The 21,703-nt window shown below is 42.1% G+C and overlaps 1 protein-coding gene across 3 annotated transcripts in view; it reads left to right on the top strand.

Annotated features, from left to right (window-relative positions):
* The first annotated feature begins 2,833 nt into the window (after positions 1–2,833).
* The window catches only part of LOC126210335 (uncharacterized), a 180,473-nt gene continuing 161,603 nt past the window's right edge, over positions 2,834–21,703 (top strand). For 2 of the 3 annotated variants that reach the window (XR_007540650.1, XM_049939542.1), the window contains exons 1-2: positions 2,834–3,104; positions 19,212–19,274. Coding sequence is in view for 2 of the 3 variants with exons in the window: in XM_049939542.1 (XP_049795499.1) it covers positions 3,102–3,104; positions 19,212–19,274 (66 nt within the window). In the remaining variant the exon portion in view is untranslated. Of the gene's footprint in view, positions 3,105–3,291; positions 3,366–19,211; positions 19,275–21,703 lie in introns of all 3 variants that reach the window. The other variant, XM_049939543.1, reaches the window with a different exon arrangement.

Raw genomic sequence — 21,703 nt, forward strand, 5'->3', positions numbered from 1 at the left:
CTGTGTAGATGCCCCGGCAGAGGTTCGAGTCCACCCTCGGGCATGGGTGGGTGTGTTTGTCCTTAAGATAATTTAGGTTAAGTAGTGTGTAAGCTTAGGGACTAATGACATTAGCAGTTCACTCCCATAAGATTTCACACACATTTGAATATTTTTTTGTGCAGATGCACACGCATTGCCCGAACTCTTACGGGTCTTGGTAAGATTGTCTGCCGCGAGTAATGAGTGCAATGGACAGGGGCACTACGAATGTAGTGTGTGGACATTAGGTTGGGAATGTGGGTCTTATGGTGAGCGTGCAAGGGATAAATCCCTGCAGTCGCACTATCCTCTGTGCCCTCGGTGGCTCAAGTGGATAGTGCGTCTGCTATGTAAGCAGGAGATCACGGTTTCGAGTGCCGGTCGGGGCACACATTTTCAGCTGTCCCCGTTGATGTATATCAACGCCTGTCGGCAGACTAGGGTCTTGATTTAATTATCATTTCATTACTCTTGGTTGTCGACCGTATTGCGGGCACAGTCAGGTTGGTATCCAGCGGACGTCTTTGCCGGTCATCGGGGTTCAGTTCGAAGCGGTTCTCGTCACTGAAACAATTCCACTACGGTGATTGAGATTCCAGGCCAAATGTGCCAGACACCACTGCAAACGGGCTTGTTGATGTGCAGAGGTCAATGGTAGTCGGCGCAAAGAGCGCCACGAACCAGCACCCCCTATAGAGGGGGTGCTGCGCGAACTCAGCTGCCTTTCTGTGAATCGCCTATTAATGATACCTGTGGTCACTGAATTACCGGTTGCACGTCGAATCGGTGATAACAATGACTTCGAGGCTCTGAGTGCGTCTCTGATGATTGCTCTGTCCTCACTTTCTGTCGTCTCTCTAGGTCGATCGCTTACTTCTTGATGTTATGTTCGCCACGGTTCACCCATTTCTGCCAGCATCATCAAATAGAGGCATCAGTCTTACTGAAATGTCGAGCGATTCGCCAATCACTCCAACTGGCTTCTTTGAGCCCAACTAAACATCCCATCTCAGGTGGTGACATCTGTGTATATTGTTCTCTCCCCTGTCTGAGAGGCATAGTTGCTATCCAACTGAGTACTCGGAATGAGATTCGCAAAGTCTTTATATCCTGGTTTTGTCATGCTCAAGCGTGGTGAAATTGCATTGCCCCGTCACATATTCTTCCATCGGCCGCCAGAGTTTACGGTTTTGCATTCTCCGTCGATACCTGTACGGATATCTATTTGTGACCAATTTGCACAACTCCTTCGTGGAGCATTTTTTATTAATTTATTTTTTCGTAGAGAGTATTTGCTCAATCGGTCGCGAAAGCGTTGCTGCACGCTTGGCTCCCTAGGTTTGGTGTATCGCGAGACATAACAACAGATCGCGGGAAACAGTTTGAAAGCCAACTTTTCCACGAAATTCTCCTCCTGTGCAGCTGCAACCACCTCTGCGCTACAAGCTACCATGCGGCGAGCAATGAAATGGTAGAGCGATTCCACCTTACACTCAAAATGGGCCTTCCGTGCAGTTCATCATCATGGTCAGAAGCATTGCCACTGGTTCTGCTCGGTTTGAGAAAGGCAGTGGAGGAGGGACATCCAATGCTCACCAGTAGAAATGACCTACGGCGAGCGGTTGAGGATTCCAGGATAACAGATCTCACCACCATCGGCACAGCCTCTCGTTGTGGAGATATACATCCAGTTTGCACAGCAACTCAGGGTCAGAATGAAGTCCATTCAACGTAGCCCTTTTGTCAGACACGGAGACCGACAGGTGTTTGTGCATAAAGATTTAGGAAAAACAACTGACGTGTGGTTCATACCATGCACCCTCCCCTCGTTTCGCCATATTCAGGACCATAAACAGTAATCACATGTGGAAGCCACACTTTTAAGATTGAAAAAGAAGGTAAATAGAGTGACACAAGCCTGCGTATACCAACGAAGGTACGTCTCCTTGGCATACCACAACATCGAGCTCCAGTGATGAGACAAGGCCTTTGGGTCTAGCAAGACTCCGAAGCATCAACCTCGGAACAGGAGTAGTCGAGGACCGGCAGGGAAATTAAATACAAATTCCCTCACATACCGGGAGCATTCGATTTAAAAAATTGGTGCTGCGAAAAGAGAGGTGGGGGGGGGGGCGACATCACAACATCCTTTGCGCGACAAATGAACGAAATCAGCGCAGACGGTAATAAGCATCTTTGCCCGCTGTCAGTATAGTGACTGTCGTCATTTAAAAAGTACATTATCTAATACTGAACAACATTTATTGTGAATGCGAGAGTAAGACATAGTTCCAATAAGTGAAACTATTGTAGGAATCGCGTCAGAAGGACAACAAAATGAAAAAAGATTTATAAGTGCAAATCAGATAGAATTGGAGGTTTTGATTAATTTATCCGCAGCTTGAGCCACTTTCATTCGTTATTAATTGGAACGCTTAACAAATTGAGGCGTTCAGTCTCATGTAGTGTGCATTGGGTGATCACCTTCAGACGGCGTAAATAATTTTATTTTTATACGCGAGGGATGTGATATATTCAGATCTACTCCTGCAAGACATATACATATTTAAATTCGTGTGGACATCAAATCATGTATTTCTCTCTGTCTTGTATTAGTTCCGATGAATTTGAATCTCACGGGATGAACTGCCTGTTGTTTTCATGTCAGTAGTACCAACATACGATGCAATGGAAATTAAATGACGTTCATCGTTTTGAGCAGCGTTGTGCATTACGAAAAAAATCCAGGACAGACTGCTTCTCTGGATTTAGGTGACGACGTGTATACTTTTCAACGTTTCACTCGTTGGAATTGTCCCAAACTGTAGTACAAAATGTGGATACCAAGGATTCTAGACATTCCATTTGCGACTTTCGATAGCTTTCGATACCATCTAAAATTGAAAACAAGCGATTTTGGTTGAATGTAAACACACAAAAGCCGAAGTAAATAAACAGAAATATTGTCGATCAAGCGCAGAAAAGTGGTGTGTCCTAGTTTTGTGTTAAACATTTGTGAGAGGGCGATTACACGTAAAAAGGATTAGCTTGACCGCATCCCCGCAATATTCACGTTGGAAATGGTTAGTTTTGTCGTGATGATAAGTGTATATATTGTGTGTAATTTGTTTATCAACATTAGCCTACATTAGTGACAAATTCAGGTCGAAACTATTAAATATTGTTATTGTGAAATATACATGATGATAGACCCCCCCCTAACATTTTGGTTTTTGGTGTTGGTTGTTTATGATTCTGTGTTATTCACAGGTTACACCCAAGATGCAGAACAAATGTTTTAGCTATGTGTAGAAAAAGAGTTCGCTGTCATAATTTTGCATACTGTGAGTTTGTATGACATCACTTGTAATATTGTGAGGAATGTAATGTGGAATTTTTCAAACCCAGTTAAGTACTAGAAAAAGAAAGAATTTAGTGTTACAGTGTGATGATTTATAGTTACTTTTATACCTTCTGTGTTTCTGACAACACAGCTACAGTTATTTGGGTCATTGTGTACATCTTTCTTACTCAGGCATTAATTTCTGTAGTTGGCATGTTGCATAGACAGTATTTATAAAAATATATAAAATCCGTACTGTATACAAAATATTTGAGTAAACTGTATCAACTCATACACAGCATTAGGACAGTTGACAAATATCTTATTTACTCATGCATTTAGCCTAGTGGGTTATAAATTCACACCCTGCACAACACACTGCCTTATCATTATATAATTTTTATATTAGATATGTTGCATGGTCTGTCAAAGTTTGAATTTATGTCTCCCATAGATTATTGTAACACATTATTTTTACATTATCAGATACCTGAGTGAACTGCATAAGTTATCTAGAAATATGTTTTTCTCAGCACCAGTGGCATGGTAGAAACACCAAAAATAACTTGCCTGTAATTGTGTATGATTCCTGTAATTTCAAAATGTTTCTCCATCCATTCCCAACTAAACTCAAGTGTCCTTAAGTTAATGTCATTGGAAATGGATAGTTAACAGTACTACCATTATGATAGTGAGACCTGCATGAATGATTTTTGTATTTATAACCCTCTGGTATACATTATTCCCTTTATGGTAATGTTTCTTCCAAGATTTCAGCTTTACCATCAAGCCTCTGAACTTTTAAAAATACAAAGTTACTTGTTTTGCTAAAGTCATTTTCATTGCTTTTAATCCCTAGGTTTTTGTGAATCACAACACTTCGATATAAGCAATTCTAAATCAGTTGACTTTCACACTGCACTGGTAAGTTGTTCAATTCTGTTCCTGATTCTTCGCCTGAATTACATGATTCATACACATCCACAGTGTTCAGTTTGATACCATTATGTTCCTTCTTGCATCTCTAACAATCTGCCAGTTATTGGCAAGGCTCCTTGTTTCTTTGAAGTTCAACAGAGATGTTGACTGAACCTACCGATACCAGATTTCGGCATTGACCTGCGACATAATGATGATGTGGCATTTGACATCACACATACACAAACAGAAAGCGAACAGAATACTGATAATATTTGTTTTGTATCTATATTAATTTTTAGAATATAAATTGTGATGATAGACTGACTTGTAGCAGCCTGAGGTCTAGATTGGACAGTTTGGTTGTGAGTTGGTGAAGTCAACGAATGTGGATACGAATCCTTTGTTACAGTGACTTTCTGATCTGTTGTATTGTATTGAATAGGGGACCTAGAAACGACGGAGAGGCTTCGTCCCCGCTGTAGTCGCAGTGGTACAAGACCTCATAACAGGTTACAGCAGTCCTCTCACCCCTCCACTGCCCCACACTGAACCCAGGGTTATTGTGCAGTTTGGCCCCCAGTGGACACCCCCTGGGAACGTTCACACCAGACGATTGTAACCCAAATGTTTGCATGGTAGGTTAATTATGGTGTATGCGTATGTGGAGAAAGTGCTTGTGCAGCAATTGTCAACATAATGTAACTGAGGCGGAATAAAGGGAACCAGCCCGCATTCGCTGAGGCAGATGGAAAGCCGCCTTAAAAACCATCCACAGACTGGTCGGCACACTGGACCTCGAAACTCATCCGTCGAGCGGGTTCATGCTGGGGACCGGCATGCCTTCGCATCTGGAAGGCAGTGCATTAGACTGCACGGCTAACCGGGTGGGTTGATCTGTAGCATCATCAGAGGCCAATGTTAGACTGAAAAGAGACAGTTGGTCTATGAGTTTGTGAAATGGCACAAGAAGCTACAATTAATCACATCGATGAGTCATGCAACTTGGTTGGCTAACTTCAGCTTTCTTTTTCTGTTTAAGTGAAGTCTCTGCCTGGTATGTTTTTCACAGTTCATTTTAGCTATATGTAGTAACTACTCACGACTAAATTTTTTATGCAATTTCAGTATGTCAGAATTTAGTGCTGCTTTTCTGTATTAATCTATGGCCACTAGGTGGATCATTTTGCACTGGTTAAATTCATTATTGTCTCGTTTGTCTGATATAGTTTTGGCAATAATATCCTGTCACCTCTAAAGTGCAGACTCACTCTTATTTTTTGTCAACATTGTTGGCACTGCCTATGATTACATCCTTTTCAGGTGGTTTTTTTCTTTGTTTAGGTTTTCAACTGCAGTACTTGACGTAGCTCCAGTTTCAATATGGTGAAAACAGCGTAGATAATATTTGTGTAAAATATCATGAACTGGTCCTGAAGGGCTTCCACACTGCCTGCCTACATAAAGTAAACACGTTTTGTCTTTCCGTACTGTAGACTCACCCTATGTAGGCTGTATACAATACCAGTGAAACCATTTGTAGTTTTGTTGCATATAACGCAATCACACATCAGGAAGCATTTCACTGAAACAGAATCTTTTTGTTGCAATCTTTATTTGATTTGTAGTTCATTTCATCTTCACTATTTGCTTTTTCTTTCTGTAAATCTAGTGACGTAGACTTATTCAGTGACACTGGTATGAGAACAAAATTTCCTTGTTTAGCTGGTTCAAATGTTTCTATGGTTTCTACCATTTTTACTGAGATGAAAGGTCACTGTCAAAGGTTAGGCGACGCTCACAGTCAAATGACTTTATTGATATTTGTAACTGACTGGCAGTGTGTTGTTGTTTAATACACATGCTATATTTTCTTATATCTTGGTTACGATAATTGTTTCACTTTGCTGTTGTAGTAGTTTACTCATACTCCTATTTTATTGTTCTCTGTTAGTCCTACTCCTGTGTAGCACCTAATGATTTTTCAAAATTTATCATAATTGGAGATTGGAAGGAGCAATCTGTATTTGCCTTGAAGAAACTTTTAATAGCCAAGATTGCATTCAATTGTGTTTGTTCCTGATGACTGGTTTCAACACTTAAGACTGTCGTCTTCAAAAACTTGTTGTTATAGATCCTATTCCATTATGATTCTATCATACATGCCACGTTGACATTACAGTGGATGGTATGTAGCACATTCCACACAGGTTTTTTTAAAAAAGTAATCATAATTTTAAACCTTTTCTAAGCTTTTTCACTTACATATTTATATCATATATTTAACACGGTAACTCATTTGTAAAGTAATCAGATGTTTGAAGCTGTTTAGTGCATGGGAGTTCGATTCCATAAAGAATCGGTTTTACCAGTTAATTATGACACACACTGTATACAGACATGTGAATATACACAAGTGTTTTATCATGGAGTGGACAGGTGGTTGGCTGTGGTCGTATTGATGGAATCCTGGAGTTCACCTGAAGTTGTTTGGGTAAACCTAAATCGGGACCACAGCATAGAGCATGGACTACCGACTAATATGAGCTCATTCAGTTCCTCTTAACATAGAGGCCTTATTTGTTCCTACTGTACATATTTTGATTGTTTTGGGCAAATTAGTCCAATAACATAAAATGTAATACACCGCATCAGCTCAAAAAGTTTTGAGACTGGATTAATAAAAAATAGAGAAAGATTAAGATGGTGGTGTTAATGCCTCAGCTATTCTGCATAGTCTCCCCCCCCCCCCCCCCCCCCCAAACACACACACACACACACACACAGAATTGAGTGCAATGTACAGAACATTCATAAAACTGTATATAAGTGTCAGAAAAGTCTTTCTGTCGGACCTTTGACTCGTGTTACGGCTTGAGTGATGGTGTCAGAGCATTATGAATTCTATAAATTCTTGCAGTTTGTCATTTTGTAGTATGTTCACATTGATAATGCCAAGTTTCATCATGTGTGATGATTTTCCCAGAACAAAATTGTCCACATTTTGCATTTCAATCAAGTCATGACAGATGTCCGTACGTTGTTGTTTATCCTTGGGTGTCGAGGTGGGCACATACTTTGCACACTATTTTCTCCTGTTCAAAACATTCTGGAGAATACCCATAACACCTGATTTAGAGAAGTTCAGCTGTTACTCTATTGTTATTTGTGATACAAAAATGTTGACAGGCTATGGCCACATGTCTACTACTTAACACTGTCTGCTCATAACTGACGGCTCACATGTCACAACTGTTGTTTACAGTCACTATAGTTGCTGTGCTGATAGTGCTTGTATACTAGGAATAACATCAGTGTCACAACTTTTTGAATGGCCAATTTATACTATTTGTTGTCAATGAAAACGTGCATTACACTGATGTAATATTGTACAATATTTATTACTTTTCAAGCTAGTTTTCATCTGTTACGCCACCATCAGTTACAGACATAAATATGTGTAGCTGTGAAAATTTTATGGGTCAGTGATTTGAAACTAGTGCATCTACAGAGTAGCTCAGTTGATTTTCAAAACAGACAATTGTTTATGTGCACATTAGTACTAGACACCCTTTTGCCCTATGGCAAAGACGACTCTTCAATTTTGGAAGAGAGTAGTACATACAGAATCACTTGTAATTGTCACGAATTCTAGACAGGACAGTCTGGCAGCACAATTTCCATCCAATTGATGGGACACCATAAAAGTTCAAGACTTACAAAAGAGGACTCTACCTTTGCAGTCGACCTGTGTAAAGAAGGCCACAAGTTACAAGTGCAACATGAGGTGATACATAACAAATGAGGGAAGATAATGTACCTTGAAATTATGGAAATTAATGAGCATATAACTATTTTCCCAAAGTTAGTACAGAATAATTAGATTCCTTACTCACCACTTCTAACTGTAGTACTGCTAATAATATCATCCAGACCACTTGGCAAAATTACCCCTGCCACTCCTAAGTTCCATTTTTCCCTTGTTTCCTTTATTTGAGTTACTGTAGTTTCACTTGTCCCCTTAAAAAGAACACTACCTAGTATGATTACAGTTGTTTCGCTTACATCTTGAGTCTCACTTATATTAAACATTGTAAAATCCAAGATGGAATGTAACAATGTTATGGAATTATGTATCATAATATAATACCTGTTTGTAATAATGGACCGATTAAGGACACGATTACCTTGTTCAGTCACCCCCTTGGAACATGTCATGGAAGCTTACTATATATTACTCAACTTGCTTTTCTTTTCGGAACAGTTGTTGTAATTTGTCATTGAGTTCTTTATTTAATGTATCACATAGATCTTTGAAAACTGAGTTACTCTGTGAGATGTGCTAATTTAAAGTCTTTGGTCCCATAGAGACTTCACAGCAATGCATACTTAATTTTGTATCTGACAATGGCACAACAACCGAAAATAATAAATATGGTATAATATTACACCAGTGTCACATGTTTCTTTCATTCATAATGTATAAAATATTCTGCTAAGGATCAACAAAACAATCAATTAATGCTCTATACTGCTCATGTACTTTCTCAACTCTTTTCATTGCACACAGTAATACATGCAGATGACTTTAAGAGCATGGGCAAGCCAGTACATGCCTTTCGTATGTCCATGTAGTCCTTCCTGCCTATCTGAAATGATGTATCGGCAGCTGGGCCAACACCTTATAAATAGAGGTGGCTTAAGGGCACGCGAGACTAACGCAGACGGGCGTGAAGTACTGGAACAGGATACGTAATTAATGCTATGAAGAAAAGAACGGAGCTTCTCATATACTTATCTTTAATGTCTTCTTGTACATCTCTATGGTGAACACAAGTGAGACTCTAATTACAATCACTGTAAGGCTAATGGCGCCTTGCTAGTTCGTAGCCATTAACTTAGCTGAAGGCTAATCTGTCTCTCGGCTAATGAGAGAGAAAGGCTTCGTACGTCTAGTCGCTAGCTCTGTCGTCCGTACAACTGGGCTGAGTTCGAGTCAGTCTCTCGAGACCTGCCTTGTGGTGGCACTAGGTTTGCGATCACACAGTGGCGACACGCGGGTCCGACATGTACTACAGGACCGCGGCCGATTTAAGCTACCACCTAGGACGTGTGGTGTCTGGCTGTGACACCACATTCCTCCCCCGCAAATCGGCGAACGGTCGTGAGATAAGGCTTCCGCCCGCCGTGGGGAGGACCCCATGTTGACGTATGCGATGAGGTGGGGAGCCTAACAACAGGCGAGGCTGTGCCACCCGCACCCGGCCATTCGGTCCGAGGGGAGCTAGGAAACGCCTGAAAACCTAGTCCAGGGTGCACCTCAACATGTGGTGTATGCGCCTGTAAAGAGACAGGAGGGGCCGAAGGGTCGACCTCCATGTGGTCGGAGAATCCGACGCGCGATGACGACATCTGGTCCAGAGCGGGCAAGAGTTCCATGGCGGAGGACAGCTGGTCACGGGAAGCGATCGGCGGCGCGTGACCCAGGGAGGCGCGTGGCGGCTGCAGCGAAGCGTCCCCTGCGGGCGGCGCCGGAGGCGGCTGCGGCGGCGGCGCGACGCCATGAGGCAAAATGGAAGGCAGCGTCGGCAACACCTGGGGATGAGGCAAGCCAGTAGATGGGTCCCCAGGGTGCTGACCGGACGGCTCCGTCGCTGAAAGCAGACGGGGAGCGGCAGAACCCAGGCGACGACAGAGGCGCAGCTGATGGAGATGCCGACGCACCTCACCAGAGGCCCCCAAAACCAAATACATCGCGCGGCCGAGGCAGCGAAGAATGTGCCCTGCGAGCCAACGCTGTGAACCGCGATAGGTGCGATAGAAGACAACGTCGCCAGGAGCAAAAACAGGAGTCTGCCGCTGCACAGGAACCTGATGCGGCGGATGCAGCAAAGACATCAAGGTTCGATGAGAACGACCATGGAGCAACTCAGCCGGCGAGCGACCATCGCGGGGCTGAGAGCGATACGAGGACAAAAAGAGCAATAATGCATCCTCCCGAGAATGCGACTCTTTCAATTTCAACATCCGTGACTTGAAAGTCCGGACCAATCGTTCCGCGGCACCGTTTGACTGAGGCGAAAACGGCGCGGACGTCAGATGTTGAATACCATTGGCCTTGCAGAATGACTGAAATTCTGCAGACATGAATTGTGGGCCATTGTCGGAAACAAGAGTCTGCGGAAGACCTACAATGCAAAAGATAGCAGACAAGGCTTGGATTGTGGCAGAAGACGTCGTGGAAGACATCCGGACAACAAAAGGAAAATTACTGAAAGCATCGACCACAACCAACCAACGAGCATTCCAGAATGGACCAGCAAAATCGATGTGCAAGCGTTGCCAAGGGGAAGTGGCTTTCGGCCATGCAAAGAATTTCCGCGGCGGTGCGGATTGTTGTTCGGCACACGCCACGCAAGAGGAGCACATATTCGTAATCGCAGCATCGATTTCGAACCAAGTACAGTGCTGACGAGCAAGTTGTTTCGTACGCACTATACCCCAATGTCCGTGGTGAAGAAGCCTTAAGACAGAGGACTGTAACGAACATGGGACCACGACGCGGGACTGATCATTATCAGAACGCAACAACAAAACACCACGTCGTACAAAAAGTCTCTCCTTGTGAGCAAAAAATCGGCGAACCAGCGGATCCTCGATCCGTGACTTGGACAAGGGCCATTGCGTAGCAACAAAACGAAAAACGGGAGCAAGGACAGGGTCAGCAGCCGTGGCTGTAGCGACACGACGAAAATCAATCGGAAACGATGCGACCACGTCATCGGTTTCCGCATCAATGAACATGCAAGCAAGTTCGGAAGAATCGAATGCTTTATCCCCAGCAACAGGCAAACGGGACAACGCATCAGCGTTTCCGTGCTTAGTAGTGGACCGATACAAGATATCGTAGCGGTACTGCGAGAGGAAAAGAGACCAGCGAATGAATTTCTGCGCTGTACGCGGAGGTACCGGCTTGTTCGGATGAAAAAGCAATGTCAAAGGTTTGTGGTCCGTGATGATGGTAAAGAAATCGTGAAACTTAGTAACACCAAACACGAGAGCTAAAGCCTCTTTCTCTATCTGTGAATAATTTCTTTGCGCAGATGAGAGCAATTTTGACGCAAAGGCAATAGGGCGATCATGCGATCCATCTTTATGCGCAAGCACAGCACCGATCCCGAAATCCGATGCATCAACCATCAACAAAAGGGGTTTCTGGGGATCGAACGGCGTAAGGCAAGTATTTGAAAGTAACGCCGATTTCAACTGGCGAAAGGCGTGTTCGCATTCCGTCGTCCAGACGAACGGAACACCTTTACGGCGTAAGCGATGAAGCGGAGCTGAAATGGAAGAAGCATTGCGCAGAAATTTATGATAATAATTGATTTTACCCAGCACACTCTGTAGTTGCTTCAAGTTCTGCGGTGAAGGCAAATCCTGTATGGCACGGAGGTGCTCTGGACTCGGATGGATGCCCTGGGCATTTATTACATGGCCCAGGTGGGGTAAATCCCGAGCAAAAAACACACATTTGTCCTTCCTCAAGCGAAGACCATTTTGTCGCAAGACCTGAAATAATGTTCAGAGATTTTGCAAATGTTCGGCGTCTGTCTTTCCGGAGATCACAATATCGTCCAGATAGTTCGCAGCAGTAGGGACCGACGCACAAACAGTTTGTAAATATTGCTGAAACAATGCAGGTGCGGACGCACACCCGAATGGCAGTCTTTTGCAGCGATACAAACCAAGATGCGTGTTTACCACCAAGACGCGCTGGGATTCTTCGTCCACCGGTATTTGCAAGTACGCATCTGCTAGGTCCAACTTTGAAAAATATGTTCCCAGGCACAGTTTGTCAAAAAGATCTTCCAGGCGGGGCAAAGGAAAAGTTGCAGTCACAAGTTGTGGATTCACAGTTGCCTTGAAGTCCACACAAAGTCTCAATTTTCCGGAAGGTTTTGGCAAAATTACTAAGGGTGAGGCCCAGAGAGAAGCCTGCACACGTGCAATTACACCTTGAGATTCCAAATCGTTTAATGTTCTTGCGACCTCATCACCCAATGCGTGGGGAACATTGTGCGCTCTGAAAAACTTCGGTTGCGCGTTTGCTTTCAGTTCCAAATGTGCTTCATAGTTCTTAGCGCAACCAAGGCCCGTTGCAAAAAGTCTGCAAATTCCTCACATAGACTAGAAACACTGGCGAAGGCACAGTCTGAATCACTGAGAGGACCTGATTTACTATAGACAAATTAAACAACTGAAATAAATCTAAACCAAACAAGTTCACTGCAGTAGAAGAACGAAGAACGTAAAATGACACAAGTTTTGTTTGTCCCTTGTATGTTGCAAGAAGGCTGCACTGTCCTAACACTGGTATTTTCTGGCCTGAGTAACTATTGAGCTGAACATTTGCGGCACGCAACGGAGGTTTGCCCAGTTGGTTGTACGTGTCGTGATTGAGCAATGAAACTGCAGCTCCGGTATCGAGCTGGAATGGTATCACTTGGCCTGCAAAGTCTACAAAAAGTTTATTGTCCTGCTGACGACAAAAGCGACTGTGTTGTGCAACTGGAACAGACACTGGGACAGAATCACGTGCGATGTGACGGGACTTCCGTCGACGTCGACGCACACTGTTTGTGGAATGAACACTGTCACCGGACGGGGTGGAATGAACTACATGAATATCCATGGGCGAAGGTCCACGAGCCTGAGTGTCCTCGGTTCGATTCCGGCGTGAAGCAAAGGGCCTGGAATTGGTGTGAGTGTCTGATCGGAGCTTTTTCCGGCAAACACTTTGGACATGTCCTTTCGTATGACAGTAAAAGCAAATAGCTTGGCGTGACGGGCAATTTTCACGCGAATGTCTAGTGGCACAGCGCGGGCATGATTTCACTGCATTAGCTTGCTTACGCGGCGCACGTGTTTGCGAGCTAGGCTGCCGCTGCGCTGACGGGCGCGAGGGCCGCCTAGCGTCCCGTGCAGCGGGCCCGGCGGGCCGGTTAATGTGACACACTGCTGGCGAAGTTTCAAACGAGTCCTGAGCAAAGTCAAGTGTGTCTTGCCTATCCAATATGTCTATCACTTGTTGAAGGGAGGGATTAACTAGTTTCAAAATCTGTTCCCGTATGCGAACATCAGAAACGTTCTGTGCAATGGCATCACGCACCATAGTATCTGAATAAGGAAGTCCACATTCGCATTCAAACGCACACTCCCTAGTAAGTCCTTGCAATGTCGCAACCCACTCCCTATTAGTCTGACCGGCCGTACGTTTTGTACGAAAGAACGTATACCGTTTTGCAACGACATTTACTGTTTCCTTGAAATAGCCATCTAAAGCAGACAAAAGTTCTTCGTAGGACAGAGTTGCTACGTCGCGCCGGGGAAACAACTTCACTATCACTCGGTAGGTGGACACACCGACACAAGAAAGCAAAAACGGCTGCCGCTCATTACCTTGAATTCTGTAGGCGGCTAGATGAAAGCTGAACTGGCGGGACCACTCCTGCCAGGACTCTTGGGTTGCGTCAAAGGGTCTGAATTGAGGTGCAACAGCATGTTGTGGCGGCGGTAGCGATGAAGCGGCGGCGGCCGCATCGGTGTGCAGCGTACGTTGACCCTGGACGAGCTGTCCAAGAGCATCCAATAACGCCTGCGTCTGCTGATTCTGCAAGCGATAAAATTCGGACAGTACATCTGGAGATTGTGGCGAAGCCATGACACAAAGAAATTAGGGCAAAGTAAGACACAAGATCCTTTGTAGACTCGTCGCCATGTGATGTGTCGGCAGCTGGGCCAACACCCTATAAATAGAGGTGGCTTAAGGGCACGCGAGACTAACGCAGACGGGTGTGAAGTACTGGAACAGGATACGTAATTAATGCTATGAAGAAAAGAACGGAGCTTCTCATATACTTATCTTTAATGTCTTCTTGTACATCTCTATGGTGAACACAAGTGAGACTCTAATTACAATCACTGTAAGGCTAATGGCGCCTTGCTAGTTCGTAGCCATTAACTTAGCTGAAGGCTAATCTGTCTCTCGGCTAATGAGAGAGAAAGGCTTCGTACGTCCAGTCGCTAGCTCTGTCGTCCGTACAACTGGGCTGAGTTCGAGTCAGTCTCTCGAGACCTGCCTTGTGGTGGCGCTAGGTTTGCGATCACACAGTGGCGACATGCGGGTCCGACATGTACTACAGGACCGCGGCCGATTTAAGCTACCACCTAGGACGTGTGGTGTCTGGCTGTGACACCACATGAAAAACTGATGCAACATCTCCAGATGATGAGTTAGATGTTGAATTCAGTAAAGTTGTAAGATGATTGTTGTTGTTGTTGTTGTTGTAGTCTTCAGTACAGAGACTGCTTTCATGCAGCTCTCCATACTACCCTATCCTGTGCAAGCTTCTTCATCTCCAAGTACCTACTACAACCTACATCCTTTTGAATCTGCTTAGTGTATTCATCTCTTTGTCTCCCTCTACAATTTTTACCCTCCACACTTCCCTCCAATACTAAATTGGTGATCCCTTGATACCTCAGACTGTGTCCTACCTACCGATCCTTTCTTCTAGTCAAGTTGTGCCACAGATTCCTCTTCTCCCGAATTCAGTTCAGTACTTCCTCATTAGTTACGTGATCTATCCATGTAATTTTCAGCATTGTTCTGTAGCATCACATTTTGAAAGTCTCTATTCCCTTCTTGTCCAAACTATTTATCGTCCACGTTTCGCTTCCATACAAGGCTACACTCCATACAAATACTTTCAGAAAAGACTTCCTGACACTGAAATCTATACTCAATGTTAACAAATTTCTCTTCTTCAGGAATGCTTTCCTTGCTATTGCCAGTCTTCATTTTATACCCTCTCTATTTAGACTATCATCAGTTATTGTGCTCCCCAAGTAGCAAAACTCATTTACTACTTTAAGTGTCTTATTTTCTAATCTAATTCCCTCAGCATCACCTGATTTAATTTGACTACATTCCATTATCCTCATTTTGCTTTTGTTGATGTTCATCTTATATCCTCCTTTCAATACGCTGTTCATTCCATGCAACTGCTCTTCCAGGTCCTTTGCTGTCTCCGCCAGAATTACAGTGACATCGGCAAACCTCAGAGTTTTGATTCCTTCTCCATGGATTTAAAGTCCTACTCGAAAATTTTCTTTTGTTTCCTTTACTGCTTGCTCAATATACAGATGGAATAGCATCAGAGATAGGCTACAACCTTTTCTCACTCCCTTCCCAACCACTGCTTCCCTTTCATGCCCCTTGACTCTTATAACTGCCATCTGGTTTCTGTACAAATTGTAAATAGCTTTTCATTCCATGTATTTGACCCCTACCACCTTCAGAATTTGAAAGAGAGTATTCCAGTGAGTATTGTCAAAAGCTTTCTCTAAGTCTACAAATGCTAGAAATGTAGGTTTGCCTTTCCATACATACTCTATCTTCTAAGATAAGTCATAGGGTCAGTATTGCCTCATGTGTTCCAACATTTCTATGGAATCCAAACTGATCTTCCCCGAGGTCGGCTTCTACCAGTATTTCCGTTTGTCTTTCATGATTCTTATATTTTTCAGCCGTGACTTATTAAACTGATAGTTTGGTAATTTTCACACTTGTCAACACCTGCTTTCTTTGAGATTGGAATTATTATGTTCTTCTTGAAGTCTGAGGTTATTTTGCCTCAGACATCTTGCTCACCAGATGGTAGAGTTTTGTCAGAGCTGGCTCTCCCGAGGCTATCAGTACATCTAATGGAATGTTGTCTACTACTGAGACCTTGTTTCGCCTCGGCTCTTTCAGTGCTCTATCAAACTCTTCACGCAGTATCGTATCTCCCATTTCATCTTCATCTAGGTCCTCTTCCATTTCCAAAATATTGCCCTCCAGTACATCACCCTTATATAGATCATCTGTATACTCCTTCCACCTTTCTGTTTTCCCTTCTTTGCTTAGAACAGGTTTTCCATCTGAGCTGTTGATATTCATATAAGTGGTTCTCTTTTCTCCAAAGTTTTTTTTTTAATTTTCCTGTAGGGAGTATGTATCTTATCCCTAGCAATACATGCCTCTACATCATTACATTTGTCCTCTAGCCATCCCTGCTTAGCAATTTTGCACTTCCTGTCGATATTATTTTTAAGACATTTGTATTCCTTTTTGCCTGTTTCATTTTCTGCATTTTTGTATTTTCTCCTTTCATCAGTTAAATTAAGTGTCTTTTCTGTTGCCAAAGGATTTATACTAGCCCTCATCTTTTTACCTACTTGATCCTCTGCCACCTTCACTATTTCATCCCTCGAAGCTACCCATTCTTCTCATAATGTATTTCTCCCCCCGTTCCCGTAAATTGTTCCCTAATGCTCTCTCTGAAACTCTCTACAACCTCTGGTTCTTTCAGTTTATCCAGGTCCCATCTCCTTAACTTCCTACCTTTTTGCAATTTCTCCAATTTTAGTCTACAGTTCATAACCATTAAATTGTGGTCAGAGTCCACATCTGCCCCTGGAAATGTCTTACAATTTAAAAACTCGTTCCTAAATCTCTGTCTTACCATTATATAATCTGTCAGAAACCTTCCAGTGTCTCCAGGCCTCTTCCACGTTTACAGATTTCTTTGATGATTCTTAAACCAAGTGTTAGCTATTTGTCTGTGCAAAATTCTACCAGGTGGTTGCTTCTTTCATTCCTTACCCTCATTCCATATTCACCTGCTACTTTTCCTTCTCGTCCTTTTTCTACAGTCGAATTTCAGTCCCCCATGACTATTAAATTTTTGTCTCCCTTCACTATCTGAATAATTTCTTTTATCTCATCATACATTTCTTCAATCTCTCTTTCGTCTGTGGAGCTAGTTGGCATGTAAACTTGTACTACTGTGGCAAGCATGGGCTTTGTGTCTATTTCGGCTACAATAATGCGTTCACCATGCTCTTCATAGTAGCTTAACCATGCTCCTATCTTTTTACTCATTATTAAACCTACTCCTGCATTACCCCTACAACTTTGTATTTATAACCCTGCATTCACGTGACCTGAAGTCTTGTTCCACCTGCCACCATACTTCACTAATTCCCACTATATCTAACTTTAACCTATCCATTTCCCTTTTTAAATTTTCTAACCTACCTGCCCTATTAAGGGATCTCACATTCCATGCTCTGATCCACGGAATGCCATTTTTTTTTTCTCTTGATAATGATGTCCTCCTGGGTAGTCCCCCGTCCAGAGAGCCGAGTGGGGGGACTATTTTACCTCTGGAATATTTTACCCAAGAGGACACTATCATCATTTAATCACACAGTAAAGCTGCATGCCCTCAGGGATAATTACGACAGTAGTTTCCCCTTGCTTCCAGCCATTCACAGTACCAGCATAGCAAGGCCATTTTGGTTAATGTTACAAGGCCAGATTAGTCAATCATTCAGACTATTGCCCCTGCAACTACTGAAAAGCTGCTGCCCCTCTTCAGGAACCACACATTTTTCTGACCTCTCAACAGATACCCCTCCATTGTGGTTGCACCTACGGTACAGCTATCTGTTTCGCCGAGGCACACAAGCCTCCTCACCAATGGGCAGGTCCATGGTTCAAGGGCGGTGGGGGGGTTGTGAGATTACTAGTCTTCAATATTAACAACAACCTTCAACCTTTTAAAGTTTGTAGCATTATCCTTGTTGTTCAAGTAATCTTTAATGTGAAATATTTTCTTAATGAGCTATTCAGTTGCTGTTCGAGAACAACTAGATGCCTGGAAGTTTCATGAGTATACTAACAACTGATGAAGGAACAAAAATACATGAAGCTGTGTCATGTAAGGTTATACACAACGAATTTGCTTTTCCGCAGCACTAAAAATATTTTGTGGATCCGTGTTCCAAATGTTCAGATAATTTACAGAATTAGTGATGAACAAATATTTCTTTCATTTTGATATAAATGTTTGAAAGATTTACATTTTGCATATCTGCAAACCACTGTGAAGTACATGGAAGTGGAAACTTTATGCCATAACACATGTTAGGGTTTTCTAAAATTCCGATTACACCTGGGGCATGAGAAAAATTACTATTTAAATACCTCTGACCATTCAGTACTTAGTTTATTCTTGTCTTCATGGTTTCTGTGGGAGTGATACACAGAGAGCTGAACATTCTCTCTATAGATTCTTCACATTATACTGTTTCTGGAAAATGCTGCTTTGAGTCAAATACCTGTGACAGTTTATGCTGCCCTTATCTGTATACATTCAGGATTCCCTGTTAGCCTTATTTTGCACTTGAGCAATATTCCGGGATGGGTCCCGTGAGAGTTTTGTGAGAAATCTCATTTATACACATATTGCATGTTTCACCTATATTCTACCAGTGAACAGATGTCTGCCAACTGCTTTACCTATGACAGAACCCATGTGATCATTCAATTTCATATCCTTAGAAATTGTTACACCCTGGTGTTTGCATAAGATCACTGCTTCCAGCTCTGACTCACTGATGTTGTGGTCATAGAAAATAACTTTTTTGGTTTATTTAGTGAAATGCACAATTTTACAGTTGCGAACACTGAAAACAATTTGCCAATCTTAACACCCCTTTGAGCTCTGATTATCTAGCTCTACATATAAGGGCAACTTATAAAAAATCTACATATTATAAAAATATGTAGACAGAAAATGGTTTGAATAAACATAAACTTTGTCAAGTACAGATTGAATCTGTGTGTGTATGTGAAACTAGGTTTCAACAATTGGTTTAATTGTCAACTCCCATGCAATAACTGTGCATGTTTTGAAGCACCAGTCAAACAAAATAAAAGATTTGGAACTAGTCACCCACTTTTTTTATAGTGCATGGTTTACCTGCTGTTAGTTCTTTGTTGTTTTTTTGTGTTAATTGTTTTTTAATTTTTTTCCCCTAGAAGATGGAAGCAGAACAACATCAAAGCTTTGTCTGCGGTGTGACTACCATCAAACAAGAGTCAGTAAGTATGTTTTTTTTTGTTTTTTAAGATTGTAGCAGTATCTCAAAAATAAAACCAAAGGTAGGGAAACAAATAAGCCTTTTTAAAATGGGTTGTTGTCCAGCACAATCACACAAAATTTCAAATGGAAATTACTGGTTTCTGCAATCATTGACCAAATTCAGATCTTTTGTTGCCCAATTGTTTTCACAGCTGTGAGTCACCTCCAGTGGGTCTTGCTTTTCTGGAAATTTAGTACAAGTTTGGCAGGTTTTCTGTATTTTTATTTTTATGTCTAAAACCGTAATAAGTGCATCAATCTTTGAAGTGATATCGCATTACTTATGACTCAGATTCAACTATTTGGCACATTGTACATTTATGGGCTGACAGCTTGTAATATTTTTTGCCTTATGATGTTTTCTTATTTAGAGAATGTATTTACTTTATTTTTTGCAGCATCCCTGCAATCTTATTTTGTATGATTGCAACAACAAATCAGCAGACTGGTTCTCCCTGTCAACACATTTCTTTTTTTATTATTTCACACCCCCATAAATCTTTGACATGTAGAAGTGTCAGAGCTGTTGATGTTACTCAGATGTTCTGGTTACATCTGGAACAAGACAGTACACAAAATAAACAGGTGTTTTTTTTAAAGGTGTATAATAATTTAAGAAGTGGTAGTAATCATCTAAACAAGAAAACAGATCCTATAAAGGAGCTTGTGGAATCACATACTTTCTTAGATCTCAATTCTTGTTTACAGGAGAGGCTTAGTGTTATTACTAACCACAACAGTGTGTCCCTTTGTTCTCCAGCATCAGGAATCACACTCCTTTGAAACTAAATCCATTATTTCTTCAGTTGCTGCCATAAGTGAAAGTATGTATGATTTGAGGTGTGGGGTACCAAGAGAGTGGGGCCTTCCCAACCAAACCAGTGGTGGTCCTGAAATGTCAGTGCTAGATGTTCTACCACACTGCTGCGAGAATGTGTTGGTGTGCCGTTGTGCATCAACCTTATCTGTAGTCTTCACTGACACGACTCGTCCTTGATCAGTATTAATGAGAAAATACTGATAATGAGCACTGTTTAATCTCTGTGGCCCTATTAATCTTTGCCCAAAAACACCTGTCTTTTTGTTGTTTGAGAAACAGTGCTTATCATGTATTAGTACAGGTGGATGAGGTTTTCATCAGCCTCCATATGCTCATATTGGAAGTTTATGACACAAATTGATGTAAGCTGCACACATTATCTGTACGTGAAATGTTAGATACAAACAAAGGATCTGCACTACACACTTACTTGCGCCATCCATAGAACTGCAAGTTGCCAATTGTGATTTTGTTGCCTTGATGTCTGGTTGTGCTGGTATGGATACAGAAATTGTGTATGAAGTACTGTCTATAAAAGGGTAGGAACCGCACAGCCCACTAATCGTCACACGTTTTATAGAATTTTTGTCCGCCAAGGATGGCATGTTCCCTCCATATCAGGTGTATGGAATGGAGAAGGCTATTAACTGTTTACCCTTTGGGTTGCCAAAGAACCTTTGTAACTAGGACTGTGGAAATGTTTGGCAAACAGTTTATTAGGTGCTACTCTGAGGTGCAGATATTTTCCAGAATGAAGTTCACATACTTGAAAGTTATTTACATTTGCTAAACTGTAACATAAAATCGTATTTGCCATATCATTTGTGGAGTAGTAGGTTTCCATTGTTGGAGAGAAAAGAAAATGCACTGGACCATTTGTACTTAAAAACAGTACGAAAGTAATCTGTATAAGTAGCTAAGACACCACAATAAACACCAAGGGTTGTGAGTAATTTACTGTCTGAGTACTGACCACATCAGAGTGATGTGTACTGTTGACACACTTTATGAAGCACCAAGTGGTGACTGTGTTCACATCAGCAACCAATAGTCTTTCAGCCCCTCATGCAGATTTCAGAAAGTATGCCTCTCTTGGCACATGTTAATTGGACTTGTTTTACTTGTTTTGATGACTAACACCACTTCTTAATCTATTTGACACTTTGTTTTTAATGCTCTGTAAATGTCAATACACAGGATACAAATGCCAAAAGGAACAGCAATCATACCAGAAAATGTTAGTAATAGACTTGACAAGGTGTGGTATCTCTAACTTCATTCTTTATTTATGTCCTTTGATTGAAATAAATGTTGTCACACATGACTATCAGTGGAGATGATGCAGTGTTATCTTAAGAATTATGTAAAATAAGGAAACAAGGAACAGGAATGTGGATGTAGAGAGTGGCATCTCGATAAACAGGTCTGTCTACGGAGGATATAGGAAAGGGTACATCCATTAATTGTGTGAGGGTTTTTTAAGAAAATTTGGACCCACCTTCCTCCCTAGATGAGATGTGGTGAAACCCCCTCCCTTTCCCTCACTTGTAGTTTACCCTATAATTTTTA

Source organism: Schistocerca nitens, chromosome 10 (assembly GCF_023898315.1).
Source record: "Schistocerca nitens isolate TAMUIC-IGC-003100 chromosome 10, iqSchNite1.1, whole genome shotgun sequence".
NCBI lineage: Eukaryota > Metazoa > Arthropoda > Insecta > Orthoptera > Acrididae > Schistocerca > Schistocerca nitens.